We start from the raw sequence: 18179 nt of genomic DNA, 5'->3' as shown, positions 1-18179 counted from the left end.
CAACAACTTGTGATTTTCATTTCAAAGAACCAAAACAGCTCCTGGCAGAACGAGAACAAGAGCTACAAAGAAACGGCACAGTGAAGCAATGGCCATTGAAGATACTCTTTGGCTTAACAATGTTCCAGGTTTGGTGAAGAAATAAGTAGGACGTGATGAGTTCAACAGTTGCAGTGATACTCGAGAACATGCCTGTCAAACCCAAGGCCCGTGGGCTGTAGAAGGTCTCTGCTATTCATGGTCAGGATGCATGGCATATTTTTGATATGTAGAAACTTGCACTGACCACAGTGTGGGCAAAACAGCCAGAGGTATTCACAGTGGTAAAAGGTTCCAGGAAAATGATACTAATGTTGTGCATGAAAGTCCCACAGTAAACATATATAATTAATGTGCCAAATCTTGTTCTGAACTGTATTTGACCTGCCTCCCTGCAGCTATTATAAGTTAACCCTTTAGTCGTAGCAGCGTTCAAGTGGCACGGAGCCTGAGGTAGTTACTGCTTCTTCAGCAGTAACTACTACTGCTTCACCCAAGCAGATGGCGGACACCTCTAACTTCGATGTGAGCGACATTTGAGTGCGTATTTATTCATCTTCCGGTGGAGATGTTCAGTGATGCCGCCGTGCTGTGAGACGGGAAGCGGCGCTGCTTCTGCATAGCCGTTCACGGTAATAGTTCAGAAAGACGTGTTGTCGAAACAAAACACTGCTTATGGGGAACGTGGAACCGTGAAAATGGCTGTGTATCCGACAGAGGAATCTCCAGAGTGACGCAACTTTAGAGAAGTTTAAAAAAATAAAAGGATGTAGTACACATGCCAGGCCTGTAGGTGGTGCTCTCCAAAACAATGAAGATGACGACGCTTGCCGAGCCTGTGCTCTGTAGGACACTGTTGTGCTCTTAACATCATAGACTTCCCAAATTCGCTTGCTTCTATTGTATCAAGTGGCTAGCATGAGTCTAGCGACTACCGTGTGTGAGACGGAAAGCAGCGCTGCTTCTGCATAGCCGTTCACGGTAATAGTTCGTAACAAAACACTGCTTATGGGGAATGTGGAACCGTGAAAATGGCTGTGTATCGGACAGAAGCCGCAGGAGAATATACCCTGCATTTAAACTTTCTTAAAAAAATGTAACTTTGCAGGCAGGGGTGTGGATGGCGCTTACATGGGGGGAGTAGCTTTTTGTCACAGCTTACGTGGCTCTCCTCCTTATTGATAGTACCGACAGTCGCAGTGACTAAAACGCACAGCCGTTTGACGGGCCCCGAAATGGCACTTGGCACCGAGAGTGAATGGAGCGCCAAACCATGGCTTACCTCTCTCCAACCCTCATGGCCGTCCATGTTTGTTTGGAACCAATAATGGGAAGTAACTTGATATAACAGCAGGAAGATCCTCTCTGCCGTCTCAGCTGTCGATATTAAAGGTTAAACCGATCCCGTCCGAATAACTGATGGGTCACTGTTGGGCCGTGTGAGAGTCTCCTCTGAGCAACGCAGGAATGCCGTGCGGGTGCGTTCAGCGGGAGGTCTACACGAGGACAGCCGTGGCAGGGGCCCGTGCTGTGCTAACTAGAGCCCTGCATGCTTGGATATATTAGAAGGGGTTCCGTAACTGGCAGCGCTCCAGAGGCCCCAGGCAGCCATTAGCAGCCCAGTGATTTAGAGGTGTGAGGAGGAATCAGCCGTGTCCTGAACTTTGGTCACAAGTTTGTTGTTTATTTACAGTGTGTCCTCACGTGTTCACGCGAGTCGTGTGTGTGTAGTTATATTGCTGTGTCTCTGTGAGATCAATGCACTGCTCTATTTTTGGTTACGTTTTAAGTGTAACCTAAATATGGATCATGAAAATTGTACCGTGAAAATAAAAGCCTGGAGGGACAAAGAGAACCGAAGCCACACAGATACTTGTATCTCTATCCTTGTGGGGACCTCTCATTGCCGTAACCCTTTCCCCAGCCATCCAAAACAAATGGGTAAATTTAACTTTGTGAGGTCCGGCAAAAAGTGTCCCCACAAAAACACAGGGTCCCCGCAAAGACGGACAAACAAGCGCAAACACACACTGCGTATCATTCAGAAACTTTTTAACTGAAGTCAGCAAACAGCACGGAGGGCCTTGACTCGGGGCCCACACTGCTCACTTTACTGGCACTCACACCTAACAATTATGATATTATTTACATCGCGTCTTTAGTTTCATTTGGCTCTTTGACTCGCACAATGTGCGATTCATTTGAACAATATCGTGCTTGATATCGTGACCCCGTGTTGCCACACGCTCACAGACACACACACACACACCTTCCTCCCGCACCTGTCTGGTGCCAGCATTGTGAACAGATCTCATCGTAAATTCCTGAGCTTTGTTAGGAAGTGTTACTGTCTGAGGTCGTCTTGAGTGTCAGCGAGGGCACGGGTTTACGCGAGTGTGAGGCCTCCATATTCACACACCCCCTTCTTTGTGTTACTGTAATGCAGCTTGAGTGCAGGAGGATATCTGAGCGCCAGGATTGGACCCGGTTTGGGCGGCTCAGGTGTCGCAGAGTGGAATGTGGACCTTTTAGCCTCTGACCCCCTAAACACGGCCCAGAGGGCTGCGGTGTCAAACCTTCGCCTCTGAACCTCAGTGAGTCAAGTGTCACGTTGCCCTAGAGGCTGCTGCCACAAGGGGAAAGGTTACAGAGGACACAGCTGGGTGTGTGTGTGTGTGTGTGTGTGTGTGTGTGTGTGTGTCATTAACAGCGGAGCCACGAGTAACAAAGCTGGAGGGTGTTCAGAGTGAACGTTAGTGCTTGTTTTTACAACAGATTTAGCACATCAACGCTACAGTTTTTTGTTGCAGACGTCTCGAGTCCAGGATGGCGCCAGTCAGTCATGATGCAACTTCAGTCGGTCAGCTAATGTGGTGCTGGATACAAGGCAGTTTGGATTATAAGGTGTGAGATGATAGTATAAGCAGGAACATCTCCAGAGTGACACAACTTTAGAGAAGTTTAAAAAAATAAAAGGATGTAGTACACATGCCAGGCCTGTAGGTGGTGCTCTCCAAAACAATGAAGAAGACGACGCTTGCAGAGCCTGTGCTCTGGAGGACACTGTTATGCTCTTAACATCATAGACTTCCCAAATTTGCTTGCTTCTATTGTATCAAGTGGCTAGCATGAGTCTAGCGACTCTCTGGTGTTTCTGTTACGTTCAGGATATCAAGGAGGCAGTTCTCTCGCAGCCAATATATTAACAACAGGGAAACAAGTATGCTGAGAAACAATTCTTTCTCTTTCGATTTTTCCATTAAAAACACGCACAACCCGCCGTAAACATGTCCACCTCCATGATGTGCTAGGTGCTATCCACTTGTTTCCATGTTTCCACTTTGTTTTAATGCGTTTGATCACATGAGATTTCACCTTTAAAAAGAGATCATTTTTTCGGAAGGTGTGACAGTGTATTACGCTCATTTACATGCAGCTGAAACCCTGATCTAAGGTTGCACCTAATATTTAACGTTTGTTTTTGGCAGCCTTCTGTGTTGAACAATTCATCCGCGATTCTTTCAAGAGCGCTTTTCCATCTTGTTACCGACGATAGTGTGCTGCTCTTTATGACAAAGTAGGTGACGAAGATCGGAACGCTCCATAGGAAGAAATGGCGCTTTAACCCTCCAAACATTTCTTGGATATTCTGCCTATATAACAACAATCAAATACAATTCACTTGTAATTCTGTTAAAGTTTCAGTCATTTAGCACAGAACAAGGTTCACTTTCACTTTCCAGTCCTGCTTCCCTCCATTGCTCGGGAGGAAGCCCCCCCCCACACACACATTCCACCGAGCTGCCTATCTTTGGATCTTTTGGTTATGTATATTTATCTCATGTTTAAATTGAAGAATTACACTTGAAAGTCAACATTTTTATTGACTCCCACTCTTCAATGGTTCCACTCATATCCGTCAAAGAAGGAATCTCTTTGTGAACCGGCCCCGCGGGCCTCCTACCGCCCTCCCTTCGTGTTGTGATTTTACACCTTTTCGGACCTCCACCCAGTTTCTGCCTCCTCAGGGCACCTCTGTGTCTATTATTGGCTGTAGGAGTGACAGGGAAGGGCCGCTGGCGCGGGGGGGAAGTGGGCTAAACATGGTTTGGCGAGGAATGCCAGAGAACAGTCGTGTTCGTTTGTACATTCAGCAGCCGCTTCACTCGCCCTTCCAGTCCCACGTCCAGTCCTCATGCGCCAGGACAAGGGGCGTCTTTGTTCGCCATCTGTTGGCTACACCCTGTCCGGCTCCTGCCCCCCGTCTTACCCTCCTCCCCGTGCTGTTGCACCTCCTCATCCACCCTCCTGGCACCCCAGAATAGCGGAGCAGGTCTCCTCTGGAAATACAGTTTTCACTGTCTGTCAGAGAGAGTTTGAACTGCCTTTCGAGTCGAGTCGAGTCTAATCCAATCGAATATGTGTCTGCTATTGGTCTCACATCGAGAGGAAACGCAAGGATTTACTGTGAGACATAACATTACATTTCAATTTTGCACGACATAACATTTTTATTTTTCGTAATCTTAAATGCTTCTCCCCATAAAACTCATCTTATGCGTCAAAAATCTGATTCTGCTTTTTATTTATATTATTAGTTTCTAAAGGATGTTTACTTTCTAATCATATGGTCCTTTTTTCAGTTTTAAAATCTTTATTTGAGTTTTCTTTTAATTTATGTCTTACATGTTTTTTGCAATGGATCACATTTGTGTGAAATGTAATATAGCAATTTTTGTTTTGGTGTTTGTAACGTGGGCTAAGTTGCCATGTGAACGTGGACTGACAGCATTTCACAGTTCTTCTGTCTCGCGTCCTTCAGCGTTAGCTACTTCAAAAGCTGCCAGACTAAACAATGACTGTCACTCCTTCACTCTGAGATCTCAGCCACACACCACAGCAGCCCACTGCCTGCACTGATACCCTTCAACTTGAGGAATGAGACACCGGAGCTGCCGCCTGAAGCTGCCGCTGTGTCTTGCTTAGCGACCCTCCACTTCCCCCGTCCACCGCCTGATTAACCATTATTGAGATCTTGTTTTGGTCAGAGCCCTGTGTTTCAGTGTGAACCGCGTGTGTTAAGGTTTAACAGCACTGGAGTCTCTCAGCAGATTACTGGGTTGGATTCAAACCAGCTGCTGCCCAGCGCTGCTTTTCAGACCAAACTGTTGATTTGGCTCAAAAGATATGTTACACGAGGCCGGTTCCTTCTCCTCCGGGCCTTTCACCAAGGTGGAACCAGAGTGAGGAAAACCGATCTCCAGTCCCCTCATTTCCTTCCCAGTAGTTAGCGTTGTTATTTGAAACATTGTAGCTAGTTTGGTTTCTACAAAAAAATGGGTTTTTGTTTTGTTTTGAACTCAATAAAGATATAGAAATTTGGTCTGTGTATCGCCAGGTATCTTACGATACGTCTCCCGATACAAGGGTGGTGATACGACACATTGCAATATATTGCGACGCTGTGAGCTCAGAAAGATATTGTAATATTTGTTAACAACATCTATAGTACGAGAGTGGTTTTAAGGCTGCATATGAGATAATGCAGTACAATGTCATGTGCATGGAAATAAGTTTGTTGTTATGATCTCAGTTCCAGTTAGATTTTCAGTTATGTTGTTGCGTTTAATTCCACAAATGCAGCAGTATATCCAAGTATTTATCTATTAAATATTGATGTAGCTGACTAAAAATGTAAAGGCAATGTCACACAGTCAGTTATTGCGAGCAATCGTGCAATGAAGTGTCGCAATATTTGAGTGTAACAATCTTTTCTCACACCCCTAATAGAAATGTGGTACTTGGATGCCGGTGTTTAGACATGAAGTTGGACTCTATGCCCAGAAAGGAGGCCCAATGCTCACCTCTGGTCCTACGCATCGACTATTATCTGGCCTGTTTCTGCTGTGTGAAAATATGACGATTCAAAGTTCCTGACTCGGTTCTCCCCTTGGTTCTGTTGTAGATGTTCCTGACCTCCCCAACACTGTCGGCTTCTCGCCTCCCTCCAGCCCCAACCCCGCGAAGAAGAGCAGCTCCATCAACTGGTCTTTCCCAGACAAGATAAAGTCCCCTCGCACCGTGAGGAAGATCTCCATGAAGATGAAGAAGCTGCCTGAACTGAGCCGAAAGCTCAGCGTGAAGGGGACGCAGAGCAGCAATGGAAGTAGTCAGCCGGAGCCCCGAGCTAATCCCCCACGATCCAACGGGACCGACCCCGTCCCTCAAACCTCCGGACCTCAGAGGATACCCTCGTCAGGGGGCGGCCAAGCGAGCCGGAACGTCATCTCACGGTACCACCTGGACAGCAGCGTGTCCACCCAGCACAGCTTCAGCAAGAAGAAGAACAATGGCAGCTCCAAGTCGGCCTGCAAAGGCGGCTACCTCAGCGACGGGGACTCGCCGGAGCTGGTGGCCAAATCCGGCAAGCACGGCTCCTCCGAGATGAAACGGGCAAAAGAGACAGACAGCTCGAAACCTAGCGGCACGGACTTGGACATTGATGCTTTCCGGCACTACAGCTTCGGAGAGCAGCCCAAGTGCAGCCAGTACATCTCCGGACTCATGAGTCTCCACTTTTATGGAGCAGAGGATCTTAAGCCGCCTCGGATGGACTCCCGGGACGTCTACTGCGCCATCCAGGTGGACTCGGTGAACAAAGCAAGGACCGCTTTGCTCACGTGCCGGACCGCCTTTCTGGATATGGACCACACCTTCAACATCGAGCTGGAGAACGCTCAGCACCTGAAGCTGGTGGTCTTCAGCTGGGAGCCCACGCCCAGGCGCAATAGGGTGTGCTGCCACGGCACGGTGGTCCTGCCCGCGCTCTTCCGCGTCACGCGCTCCCACCAGCTGGCGGTGAAGCTGGAGCCGCGAGGGCTGATCTACGTCAAACTCAGCCTGATGGAGCAGTGGCAGAACTCGCTGGACGGCGGGCCAGACGGCGACCGCGAGCCTCAGGTGTTCGGCGTGGAAGCGTGGAGGGTGGTGGAGCGGGAGGAGAGCGGACTCATGGTGCCGCTGCTCATCAGCAAGTGCATCACTGAGATCGAGAAGAGAGGCTGCCAGGTGAGGACTGCTGCCCCAACTCTGTCTCACGTGATGCACGATGAATACCGTGTACACAGATTCACATTTGCGCTTATTCTTCCTTTTTTCCTCAAATGATCAGAAACAAGAAATTACTTTTTTCATCAGTTCATTTTATTAAAAAAAAAATTCTTATTATTTCATATAAATTATGCAATAATGTTCTTTCTTTTTTACCTATCTAACTCACACATTTTTAGTGTTCATTTTGGGTCTTTTTTTTACTTGTTGGTTTTGTGGTTGTTTTTATTTCAAATATTTTTACCTAACTTACCAAAGATTGACACATAATCATGACTTATTTATAGCATGTTTACATGCTACACATAATTCGTTCTACAAATAATACTACCAGTAATAATTGAAATGTATTTAATATATACTTTTTTAAAGCTAAATGATTGAAAAGTCTGAATTTCATTTCAGTACTAGGAAAAAGAAGTGGACAGCTTTTGCTCCTGAAAAGTCTGAGCTATCATCCACTGTCTCATTGGTTGTATAAACCCGACGTGACAGATGACTGTGCATCAGAACTGGGGGCAGCAGATGAAAGCCTCTCCAACCTCCGTGTGCTGAATAGAAGTGCGCAAGAATGCTGTTATATAATGTGGGTTTTATTGGGTAGAAACCAGCTTTTATTCGGAGAGAGCCTTTTTAGAGCTGAGCTGGCCCTGAAGCCGCGGGGTTAGCCGTGCGAGCGGACAGGACGGACTGAAAGGGACCGCCAATGATGTCACCGTTGTCCCGCGGCGACGGTCCAGAGCGTAGAAAGCAGCCAGAGTGCGGACTTCCATGCGAGCCACATTTTTGGACCCAAGTGAAGAGGTTGTGGCGACGAGCCCCTTTCTTCTAATTAGAAGTGAGACAGCGGCCATTGTTGAGGATGGATCGCTGCAGGGGAGGCATGCCAGGGGCAGCGGGTGCCTGGGGCCTATTAGGCAAACATTAGGCCTCTCTGAGGAGCCTGGCTGTCCCACCACTCGTCCACCGTGTCCCAGCAAACACTTCCATGACTCTGTTTGCTACTGTCAGGCGATGAATTTTAAGCTCTTGAGGAATTTGGGGGTTCCTTGACGTTCCTCTCAGGTCAAGCAGGCAAGCTTGTTTTCTCATTGTGCCTTCAGAATTCCCAAAGAAAACTGCGGTAGGAGTCAAGCGACCAGCACATGGGCCGTCTGGAGTTGCTAAACCTGAAGTGCAGATTAGCAGCAGGAGAGTCACCCGTCAAGAAAAACACTGGGTGCAGATTATAATTTGTAATAAATAAATTAGCTCATGCGTACTTGATTCTGTAAATTTAAACTACATCAGAGTGTAGTATGACGTCTTAAATGGCAAGTGAGGTTACAATTTTAGCATTAGCTCCAACCGCAGTTCTTCTTCTAGATATCCAAAAAGATGATGTTGGGTCCACTTATGCTCCCTTTAAGTACGAAATTGTCCGTTTCAAACAGTGTTGCCATCGCTGACCACATGCTTCCATGCCTTCTTTACGATGGTATTGCTGTTCACCAATATATCCACCAGGGGGAGCAGCCCAGACTCAAAAGTGTATGACAACAGCAAAGTCCAAAACAAAACATGGTGAGTGTGGAAGAGTATTGATCATGTAGCTCTTGTGGTGGTCGTCGCTGAGGACCTTCAGTGTATGGTGACTGCAGGACGGAGAATTTCCACCATTGTTATGTCTTCTTCGTGTCTCATCAGAGCTACGTATCGAGTCGTAACGGCAACACTGCCCCCCATGGTTTCCAGTGGTACTGCTCCACTTCGTCCATATCCGCAAGCTTTGTGGAAATGTAGAAGGATCCGTCTGGATCTGTATGTGACGTTGAGCATAAATGTGCCTTTCGGTGACCGATGTCTCTAGATGGCTCTGGAATGCTTGTGTTATCTTGAGGGCCACTGTCTCTCCACCTTTTTCCTGGAGCCACCTGCAGCTCCGACGCGCCGGCCCCGTCTGCTCGCTCAGGTTTCCCGTGTTTATGTAATTCTGGCTGCTTTGTCTGTCCGTGATTCCTATCAGTCTGTTTTCGTCTGCTCCTCCTCCTCCTCCCCGACTTCTTCTTCTGTTACAGCGAAGTGAAGTTCACTCAGAACACGATGGCCCCAGGTGGACAGGGTTCGGGCCGACACCGGATCTGGCCAAGCCGTGTCAGTGAAGCACGCAGAGATGTGTCTTTACAAATCATTATCTGCTGGTAGATGGAGTCACATGACCTCAGGGCTGCTGCTTTTAAGTTGATTGCGGGTTTTTGAAAAGACGACGGCGGGTAATGTCTATGTTGAAGGCTGCTGTGCGTCCAATAAAGAATGCCAGGTCTTTACCGGCGTCGCAGCCTGCCTTTTGCCATACATGGCAGTAAAAACGAACACTCACGGTCAACATGGCGCCTTTTTTTAAACACACAGAAGAGCGTGGTCTGTTTAAATGCTGACTCGACACAGATGTGACTTCCTCCCACCAGCACTTCTAGAAGAGGCCTGGACCTAAATTCAACCCTAGAACCCTGTCGTCCCGTCGAGCAAGACGCTCATCTCCTGACAAAGCTCCCGTGCCTCCGCTCTGAAACCTGTATTGGCATTTTCTCATTGAGAAACACACGGAACATTTTTCCTCAGAATCCGACCGACATACTTGGTGCTGATGGTCCTGTTCCTGCCGCTGAGGCTGGTCACTCCACCGGCACACGGCATATTTTCCCCTCAGACTGCTGAGCGGCGAGGAAAAATGTCCCGTTTGGAAAAACCACTGCGATCATCAGACCATCAGCTCCAAAGCCTCGCTCATGCTGGCTGATCACTGCCTTAGAAAAATACCTGAAGTCGCAGCTGTTATACGCTGTTAGAAGCAACTCAGCAACAACACAGCTACTGAAAGTAATGTTATCTCGCATCACAATGCGTATCCCGACACCGGAGAAGCGACACGATACCTTGCGATATATTGTAAAAAAAGCCATTATTTTAAGGGGGAAAATCTGAGAATGCAGTACAAATCTGTGTGCACGAAAATGAGTTGATCCAGTTAGAACTACAATTAAATTCCGCAGCCCAACAGAGGAATGAATCGCTCCAGTGTGCAGAAAGAAAACCTTCACAAATGCAGGTTATTCAAGTGCTTATGAATTGAATATTGACATAGCCGACATAAACTATCAAGACAATATCGCACATATTTCTGCAAATATAGCTATACAATATCACGATATTTGAGCGTATCGATATTTTCTAACCTCCCGAGAAAGTAAACGGTACTAGGTTACGAGCGTCCTCCCACAGTCCAAGACTTTGGCGAGGGACAAGCGCTTCCTGTAGGCAGACTGAGGTCTGACTGATCCCTGTCCAATTGTGACGTTGCATGGAGAGAAGAAAAAAAAACATTCTTCTGCGGAAGGTGGAGCGATTGTAGGACGCAAAAGTCCCCTTTCCCGATGTCAATACATGATGCTGTGGGAGGGAGGAGGGTTGGCGGGGAAGGACAGGATTAGAACAGACAGTATCAGAGGGACTGAGCGTATAGAAGTGAATTTAGCATTTTGCAGACAAAGTCAGGTCAGATTGCTCAGACACTTGGAGAGCAGAGACATGTTGGACAATGAACATGAGGAATGGAAGTAAAAGAAAGAGGAGCACATCGATCGAGGTTCATGGATGTGATAAAGGAGGACATGATGAGGGCTGCTGCGGCTGGGGAGGATGATCAAGATGGCTTCAGGTGGAGGATACCCACTTGCTGTGCAGCCCTTTTGTGGGACGTGCGGACGAAGGAGAAGCTCACGGACAAGTTAATGACAAGTTAAGCATGAGTCAGTGAGAAACGTCCGTTTGCCTTGAAGTCAAACAAATTTATTTAGTGACATTTTGCAAGGAAGATATAGTATGCCTACATTCTTTTTTTGTTTTTTATGACTTGGTGCCATATTTGAAGCAGGATTCAGCAGCCTCACTGTATGTATCACTGTACCTGACCTCCACATTCCCGATGAAAACCCGCTTCTGTCGCGGCTGTGCTGGCCATACTCTGGATTCCGGGTCGGGCCCTGTTGTTGCCCGGCAGCCTCACCACCAGCTCTCCATGCTGACAGCTGTTCCTCGCCGCTCTCCTCCAAACTCTTTTTTTGTGAATGGACTTGTTGTTCATTGTCCCGGCTGACTTCTGTTTACTCGCTCACAAAGCCAAATCCGGTTTAATCTGTCCTCCACTCTGCCTCTCGTGTAAGTCCTGGAGAACTCGGCAACGCTCGCCATGTGTGTTTGCGCCGGCCTGACCCGCCATTCACGGCCCACTGACTTAACACGTTGCCGGGACGACCGCACTGAGTCGCGCTGCTTGGCCACATACCAGACAGACACATGTAGGAGAAATTATGTCTGCAGCCGAGCTAAGCCCGGCAAAACAAGAGCAGAGACTAGGTGCCCACTGTCAGAGATCCAACGTCTGAAGGCAGGAGGAGCGAAGCTGCTTTGGCTCGGGACTTTAGTGCCATAACCAGGTCTTGTTTATTCATACAGTCGCATCATAGGGGGAAACCTTTGGGTAGCATTTTTAGTAGCCACCATGAGTTGTGCTGGTGTGGGTGCCTGGAGTCAGCCTGGACTCTGGATACGGCTTCTAGTTCTAGGATGAAATTATTTGATATTATATATATTTATTATGAAATTATCTTAGTGACCATTTATTTGATGCTTGATTCATGTATTCATTTTTTTTGGTATGGACAATTTTTGGTAATTGTTTAAATAATAAAAAAATTCCATAAAAGATCAGCACATTTTATGTTGTTCACTCTTTAAGTGTATTAAATAATAATACATAATAAGTATTGGTCAAATTATAAATAATAATGAAAATTAAATAATTAAAAAAGCTGTAAAATAATTTATTCCAGTTGTTATTTTATCATTTAATTTAATCATTGACTGAACCAAACTGATGTTAAGTTAATCTTTTTTATATTTTTTTATATATTGTCATTTTTTTATATATAAAATATTATATATATGTTATATATATGTTATATATATAAATAACATTTAATATATTTTGATTATATTTAAATAAAATCTAAATATTAAAATTTAGATTATATTTAAAAATATAAATATAAATATAATTTAATCTAAATATAATCTAAATATTTAATATATTTAGATTATATAAATATTATAATCTAAATATATATAAATGCATATTATAATCTAAATATATGTTTAGATTATATATATAAATAAATATATAATCTAAATATAGATTAGATAATATTATTCATATGTACTTGAATAAGCTGCATTTGTGAAGTGTTTATTACCTTTTTTTTTTTTTTTTGCACAATATTGTCATTTGTGCTATATATATGTTAGTGTCCATATTTTTCTTAATTTTTTCTTAATTTTCTTAATTTCCATCAATTGACTGAATTTGAATTATTTTTCTATTCAATGTAAGCTGTGTTCTATTTCTAGACTTGTCTACTATTAAATTCCTCATTGATTAGTTAATTTTTTTTGTGTGTGTTTGTGAAAGCATTTGATTTTTTGTCTTCTTCTGGTTATATTTTGCTCTGGATCATGTGAACATGAACCCCGTGCTTCTCTATAAATCACTTCTGTGTCACTCCAATTGCAAGTTGTCAGCTTCCTCACGCTCACGTTTTCCCAGTTGAAACTCGGGAGTTGGCTTCCTTCCCGCTCGCCGTGTCGTAAAACTCAAGTTGTAAATCTGCTGTGGGTCCATCTTCGGCGCGGGGCACGAGACCTGACTGAGCCTGACCCAGTTCTGCTGTGCTTCCAGGTGGTGGGCTTGTACCGGCTGTGTGGCTCTGCAGCTGTGAAGAAGGAGCTGAGGGAGGCCTTCGAGAGAGACAGTCACGGCGTGGAGCTGAGCGAGAGCACCTACCCGGACGTCAACGTCATCACAGGTGTTTATTTCCTCAGGTTCCTTTCTGCTCCAGGCGCTCGCGTGCGTTCTCTCTCGGCACTCTGCTTTCCTCCCACAGTCCGAAACGCACAGCTTGTTTGGGAAGTGTGAGTGAGTGGACTGGATATGATTGACTGACGGTGAGGGACAATTCTGGACTTCAGTCCAAGGTCAAAGGTCAAGTCCGTGAAGCCGCATTCAAGCCGATGATCTGCTAGCTAGAGTCGGCTTCACGACTCGGGTCTCTGACACCTGCTCCTAAACCAGGCAACCGTTCCTCTCGCCCGGTGCCCACTGGGAATGTCTCCGGGAGCCCGACTCTTCGCTTCCCTTTGAGGAAGCGGATTAGCCGCTAATGTAATCGCCCTGCGATACGTGATGTGGGGTTGGCAGAGCGTTAAATTCCTCCTTGGTAACAGGACGAGTCAAGCGCCGCGCAGCTGCGTATTGATCCGACACAGAGAGGAAACACTCCTGTGACCGTGTCAACTAGCCTCAACTTGTGTGCGTCGCTTGTATCTGTTTGTAGTAAAAGCATTCCAGCAGTCAACATACCAGGAGCCTGAGCCCACACACACACACACACATTTGTCTTCCTATCTTAGTGAGGACTGTCATTGACTTCCATGAACATGACCCTTTCCCCAGCCGTAAACCTAACCATCTAAAACAAATGGCTAAACTTAACCTTTACTCTGAACCAAACTCAAACCCAGTTATAATAACCCAGTCGTTTTAACCCTCAGAATGAGGCTTGACAAAATGAGGGCCGGCCAAAATGTCAACTCACTTCGCAAAAATGTCCTCACTCTGTTGAGTTAAAACTCATACAGGTTCTCACAAAGACAGAAGTAGAAGAACACACACACACGCACGCACGCACGCAACACACTGTACATTCAGGTCATTCCTTCGGCGTCAGCTTCCAGGTTGATACTTGCCCCTTCCAGGTCACAGTTGAGTCAAACTGCTGTCTGTGTCACTCACTCTGGTGTCTGCCGTGTTGTTTAGATACAGTCCTCACACACTCATGCAGGGACGGACGAGTGTGCGTTTGTCTTGTGTTATTATGTATGTTGCTTTGTAGTTACACTGTTAAACGGCTTTTGTTAGGAGGAACTCAAGTACAAATATCAGCTGCATTGTAATGCAAAAAATAATAATACTGTAACTACTAGTGTACTGACTTGTAGTACTACCACTACTACTAACACTGCACCTGTTATAAGTGCTTCTTATAAACACCTACCTCCACTACACTTAGGACTACATTATACACCTACCATGTAATATTTACACCTATTGCAGTGACTACCACCATTACTTCTCCCACTGCAGCTAGAATACTGCAACTGCTACCTCAGCCTGCACATGTACTCCAGCTCTGTCAACACTTCTACTGATACTACTGCTTAATACCTTATGCACGTCAAGTACTACTTCTGCAACTACCAAAAAGAGCTACAACTTCAGACTGTGAATACTTACAGAAGTATAGCAGTAACTATCAATACTATTACAGCAAGTATGATAGCATTTAAAAAAAATAGTTACAATGGCAACAGTTTCCACAACTGATACTGTAGCTCCCGCTACTACTTCTGCAAGTTAGGCTATGCAGAAACACTACAATGCTAGCATATTCTACTAATGAGTAAATATACAATACTACAATTGTAACTGCAACTACTTCAACCACTGCAATAATACAGACTGCAGTGAACACACATTACTAACGTCACACAACTAAAACAGCAACTGCTACTACTATGAAAAGAAAATATCTATTTCATCTGCTAGTAATGCGAATGATACTCATTCTATTCAAGTAACTTTAGGGTATTTCCTTCAAGAGGACTACTACACAGCTTTCAAGCACATACTTTCTATCTCGCAGTTACGACAGCTGAAGACGCAACTGAAGCGGCAGCTCATGCAATATGTTATGTTACTCCAACTCAACCTGCACCAAGTACTTCATCACAACTGCTGCCACCAGAAAGAAGTCAATGCAGCTTCTCCAACTACAACTCAGCTAGCTATACTACTGCAAATGACTACATCAGGCAGAGGCTTCTATTTGAAATCGATGTGTCCTTAAACTACCTCTCGGACACTGCCACTACTTTACTATGTGCTACAACACATCTTTACTATTTTAAAAACGACTTTGACTTCAACCACCAAAACATCTGGGAGTACCAAGCTACTGACAGCAGCTATATGGAAACTGCTGTTACAGAGATGCTGCTGCAACTACCCCCCCAACTGCTGAAACAAGGACTGGTAAAGCAGAGCGTGTCAGAATGTGTCAGTGTTGTACGTGGCTCTCATCTGTGGCGATGGAGACGCGAACTCCGCTGATGCGTTTTGTCTCTCACTCATGTGAGTGACACCTCACTTTGGGGTGGGGGAGGTGGAGGGGGGTCTCATGTGAAACAATGCGCAGCAGCTCGCTGAGCATGTTTTGCAAGCTGGGGATGGACCTCTGACCCCGGGGTAATCCCTCTCACTACCTTTTTGAAATTAGCAGTGTGACAGTCAACCAAACCCCCCCGCCCCACACCCTCCCTCCCTCCCTCCGCTCCCCCATTCGTCCCAGGCCTGGGTTTAATTGTGAATCCTAATGACAAGGCAGGATTATATTTCTGAAAGTAGGTCAATCAAACGCTTCCCCGAACGTTTGAAGAATAAACCGGTGATTACGCACCACGTGGACGTTTTTTGTTTTTTTTTTTCTTTTTTGCGACGCAGATGACAGACTGCTGGTTGGACCCCCTCGCTCCCCTCACACACAAATTCGCTTGGCGGAGCAAATTTAGGCAGCGAGCAAAAACCAACAGCCCACGCTGGTGCTGTCGCTATTTTTTTTTTCAAACCCGCTCGACTGTTCACTGTGTTCTTTGCCCTGCCGTGCAAACGCATGTGGATCAAAGCCCACATGATAGGACGACGCCTATGCAGGGCCTCTCCCCAAAACCAACACAGGCTCCTGAATGAACTGGGGTTTCCACGGTCTTCCTCTTTTTTGGGGGGGACGGACGGGAAGGAGGGGGTGTTTCTTCCACGCAAGTCAATATTAAAGAGGCCGTCTGCAGTGACCTGACAGTGTTGCCGGTCATAATATTAGTGCAAAGCTCAGGACAGGTCTGGGTTCGGCGCATCATATCACATTTAAGAGGCTCAACTGTGATATATCAGCTCCGGCTGCCACAGAGGCATGAATCCCACCACCAGACTCTCAGTGCTACAGCTGTGTGCCACTTCACTGGTGACACATATGTCCGCATGGCTTCACGCTCAAGGGTTCCACATCAGCTCGATGCTGTTGCGTTCCCTGCAACACAAGTTGCCTCTCAGATGGCACCTACAAGGTGTCGTCTTACGCCACCGTAACACACCTTTTTTTAAAGTCCTGAATATGGATCCCACTTCTGATACCATTTGCTGGGCCGAATATGACGCTGCTGCTGTGGCATCTTATGACCCCCAGGACATGAAGTTCCCAAACTCCATCTTGAGTGCGTGATAGCGACCTAAGATGAAGATGGAAGTGATGAAATGCGATGCTTTGGAGGATGAGGGATTGAGACAGATTTTCTGTCATCACTTTAACTGGTGTTGAAAGTGGGATGGTGCACGGAGGCCAGAATGACTTGGATATGAGCCAGGAACTGGTTGGTTAGATACGGTGTGTAAAGGACCAAAGGTAGATGGTACGTACAGTAGATGGTTCAACACACCCCTGGTTCGGTATCAAACTCTGGTTGGGACAAAAGCAGACGCTGCAGTCTGTGCTTCCGAACGTTAGCCTCTGCGGTGACATTAGCATGTTAGCTTTTCACTGATTTACCCTCCAGACAGGGTTGGTGCTAGCATGAACTCTGGGCTAAATAGTTTTGTATAAACGTATGTGTTAGCCTTCAGCTGTCATAGTTGCTGAACGTGAGATGGGTCTGCGATGTTCTGCGTCTAACCAGCGTCTTTCGATCTGAGTGAGACATCTTGTCTGCAAAAACCAAGTTTAGTTCTTGTGGACATCTTAGAAACAAATGACTGTATTTAAATTGCACGCGCTTGAGAAATGCATGATGTCCAAGGGCCACTTCACTTGTTCTGATGATTCTCTTTTTCTCCGTACATTTCCGTCGCTGTGGTCAAACGTGTTGTTTTTTCTGCTTGTTTCGTTTTGATACATTTGCTCACCTGAGATTTCATCTTTAAAAAGAGATTGTGGTTCTGCAGCGCTGCGCCTCAGTTGTTTACATGTTGCAGAAAGTTGTTTTTTTTTTTTCTTTCTTGAGGCCCTCACTTTGCCCTTTGCAGAAACCTGCTTTTCAGCATTCTGTACCTGCTTTCACCGATTAAGATTTCAGCTCAGCCTGATCTGTGGAAAATAACCCAGATGGTTTTTCCTGGATTTCCTGGCTGGGCTCTCGGCACAATATCGATCCGAGCCTGGGCTCTTCCTTCATCTGACGGGTCTTTTCCATCTGGAGCTCCTCAGCCCTCCCCTTCCTCCACGGTCCTCCAGTGAAGACATGGAAAGTCATTAACAAGTGGCCCCTTTGTTGCAGAACAAACACAGATGGTATTTGGCTCACGCACGGGGGGATTAGCTGATCCCCGCTCCGGCCAGGGAACCACTTTCCCCCGAGAAGGTGTTGGAAACTTTGGCGGAGGTTTGGTCACCAGTCAAAGTGACGGTAAATAATGCCACAAGCTGCTGTGCCAAGAAGAAGGTAGTTCTCTTGGATTTGAGCTGAGTAGCAGGAGAGGACCAGGGAGTGAGGATCTACCGTGTCACTGGACAAGTCAGTGACATGCACACACAGTGGACCAGCCCCCCTGGTACTGTGGGGGCGTGCAGGCCAGCAGGGAGGGAGCAGGACGGAGAACAAACCCGTGTTTGTTCTCCAGACGAGGCGTTGACTGTGGCACTGACAGGAGGAGCCGCCACTGGCTTTGTTTAAACAAGAGGTCAAAGGTACAGTCCTGCCCCGGTGCATTGTGTGCCGTGTAGTGTTTGGTGGCACATGGAGGAAACCAAGGCTGCTTTAACCAGTCGCTCTGTGGACGCAACAATTGGACCATGACGTCACAGAGTCAGTGTCGGCAGCCGTGACATCGC

The 18179-nt window shown here is 46.2% G+C and overlaps 1 protein-coding gene across 3 annotated transcripts in view; it reads left to right on the top strand.

Annotated features, from left to right (window-relative positions):
• Positions 1-18179, top strand: part of syde2 (synapse defective 1, Rho GTPase, homolog 2 (C. elegans)) — a 50433-nt gene that overhangs the window by 22882 nt on the left and 9372 nt on the right. For all 3 annotated transcript variants that reach the window (XM_053862491.1, XM_053862482.1, XM_053862501.1), the window contains 2 exons: positions 6005-7107; positions 12923-13049. In XM_053862491.1, coding sequence (XP_053718466.1) covers positions 6005-7107; positions 12923-13049 — 1230 coding nt within the window. The remainder of the gene's footprint in view (positions 1-6004; positions 7108-12922; positions 13050-18179) is intronic.

Source organism: Synchiropus splendidus, chromosome 1 (assembly GCF_027744825.2).
Source record: "Synchiropus splendidus isolate RoL2022-P1 chromosome 1, RoL_Sspl_1.0, whole genome shotgun sequence".
NCBI classification, from domain to species: domain Eukaryota; kingdom Metazoa; phylum Chordata; class Actinopteri; order Syngnathiformes; family Callionymidae; genus Synchiropus; species Synchiropus splendidus.
Note: the sequence above shows the minus strand (reverse complement) of the source record. Positions and strands in the feature narration are given on the sequence as shown.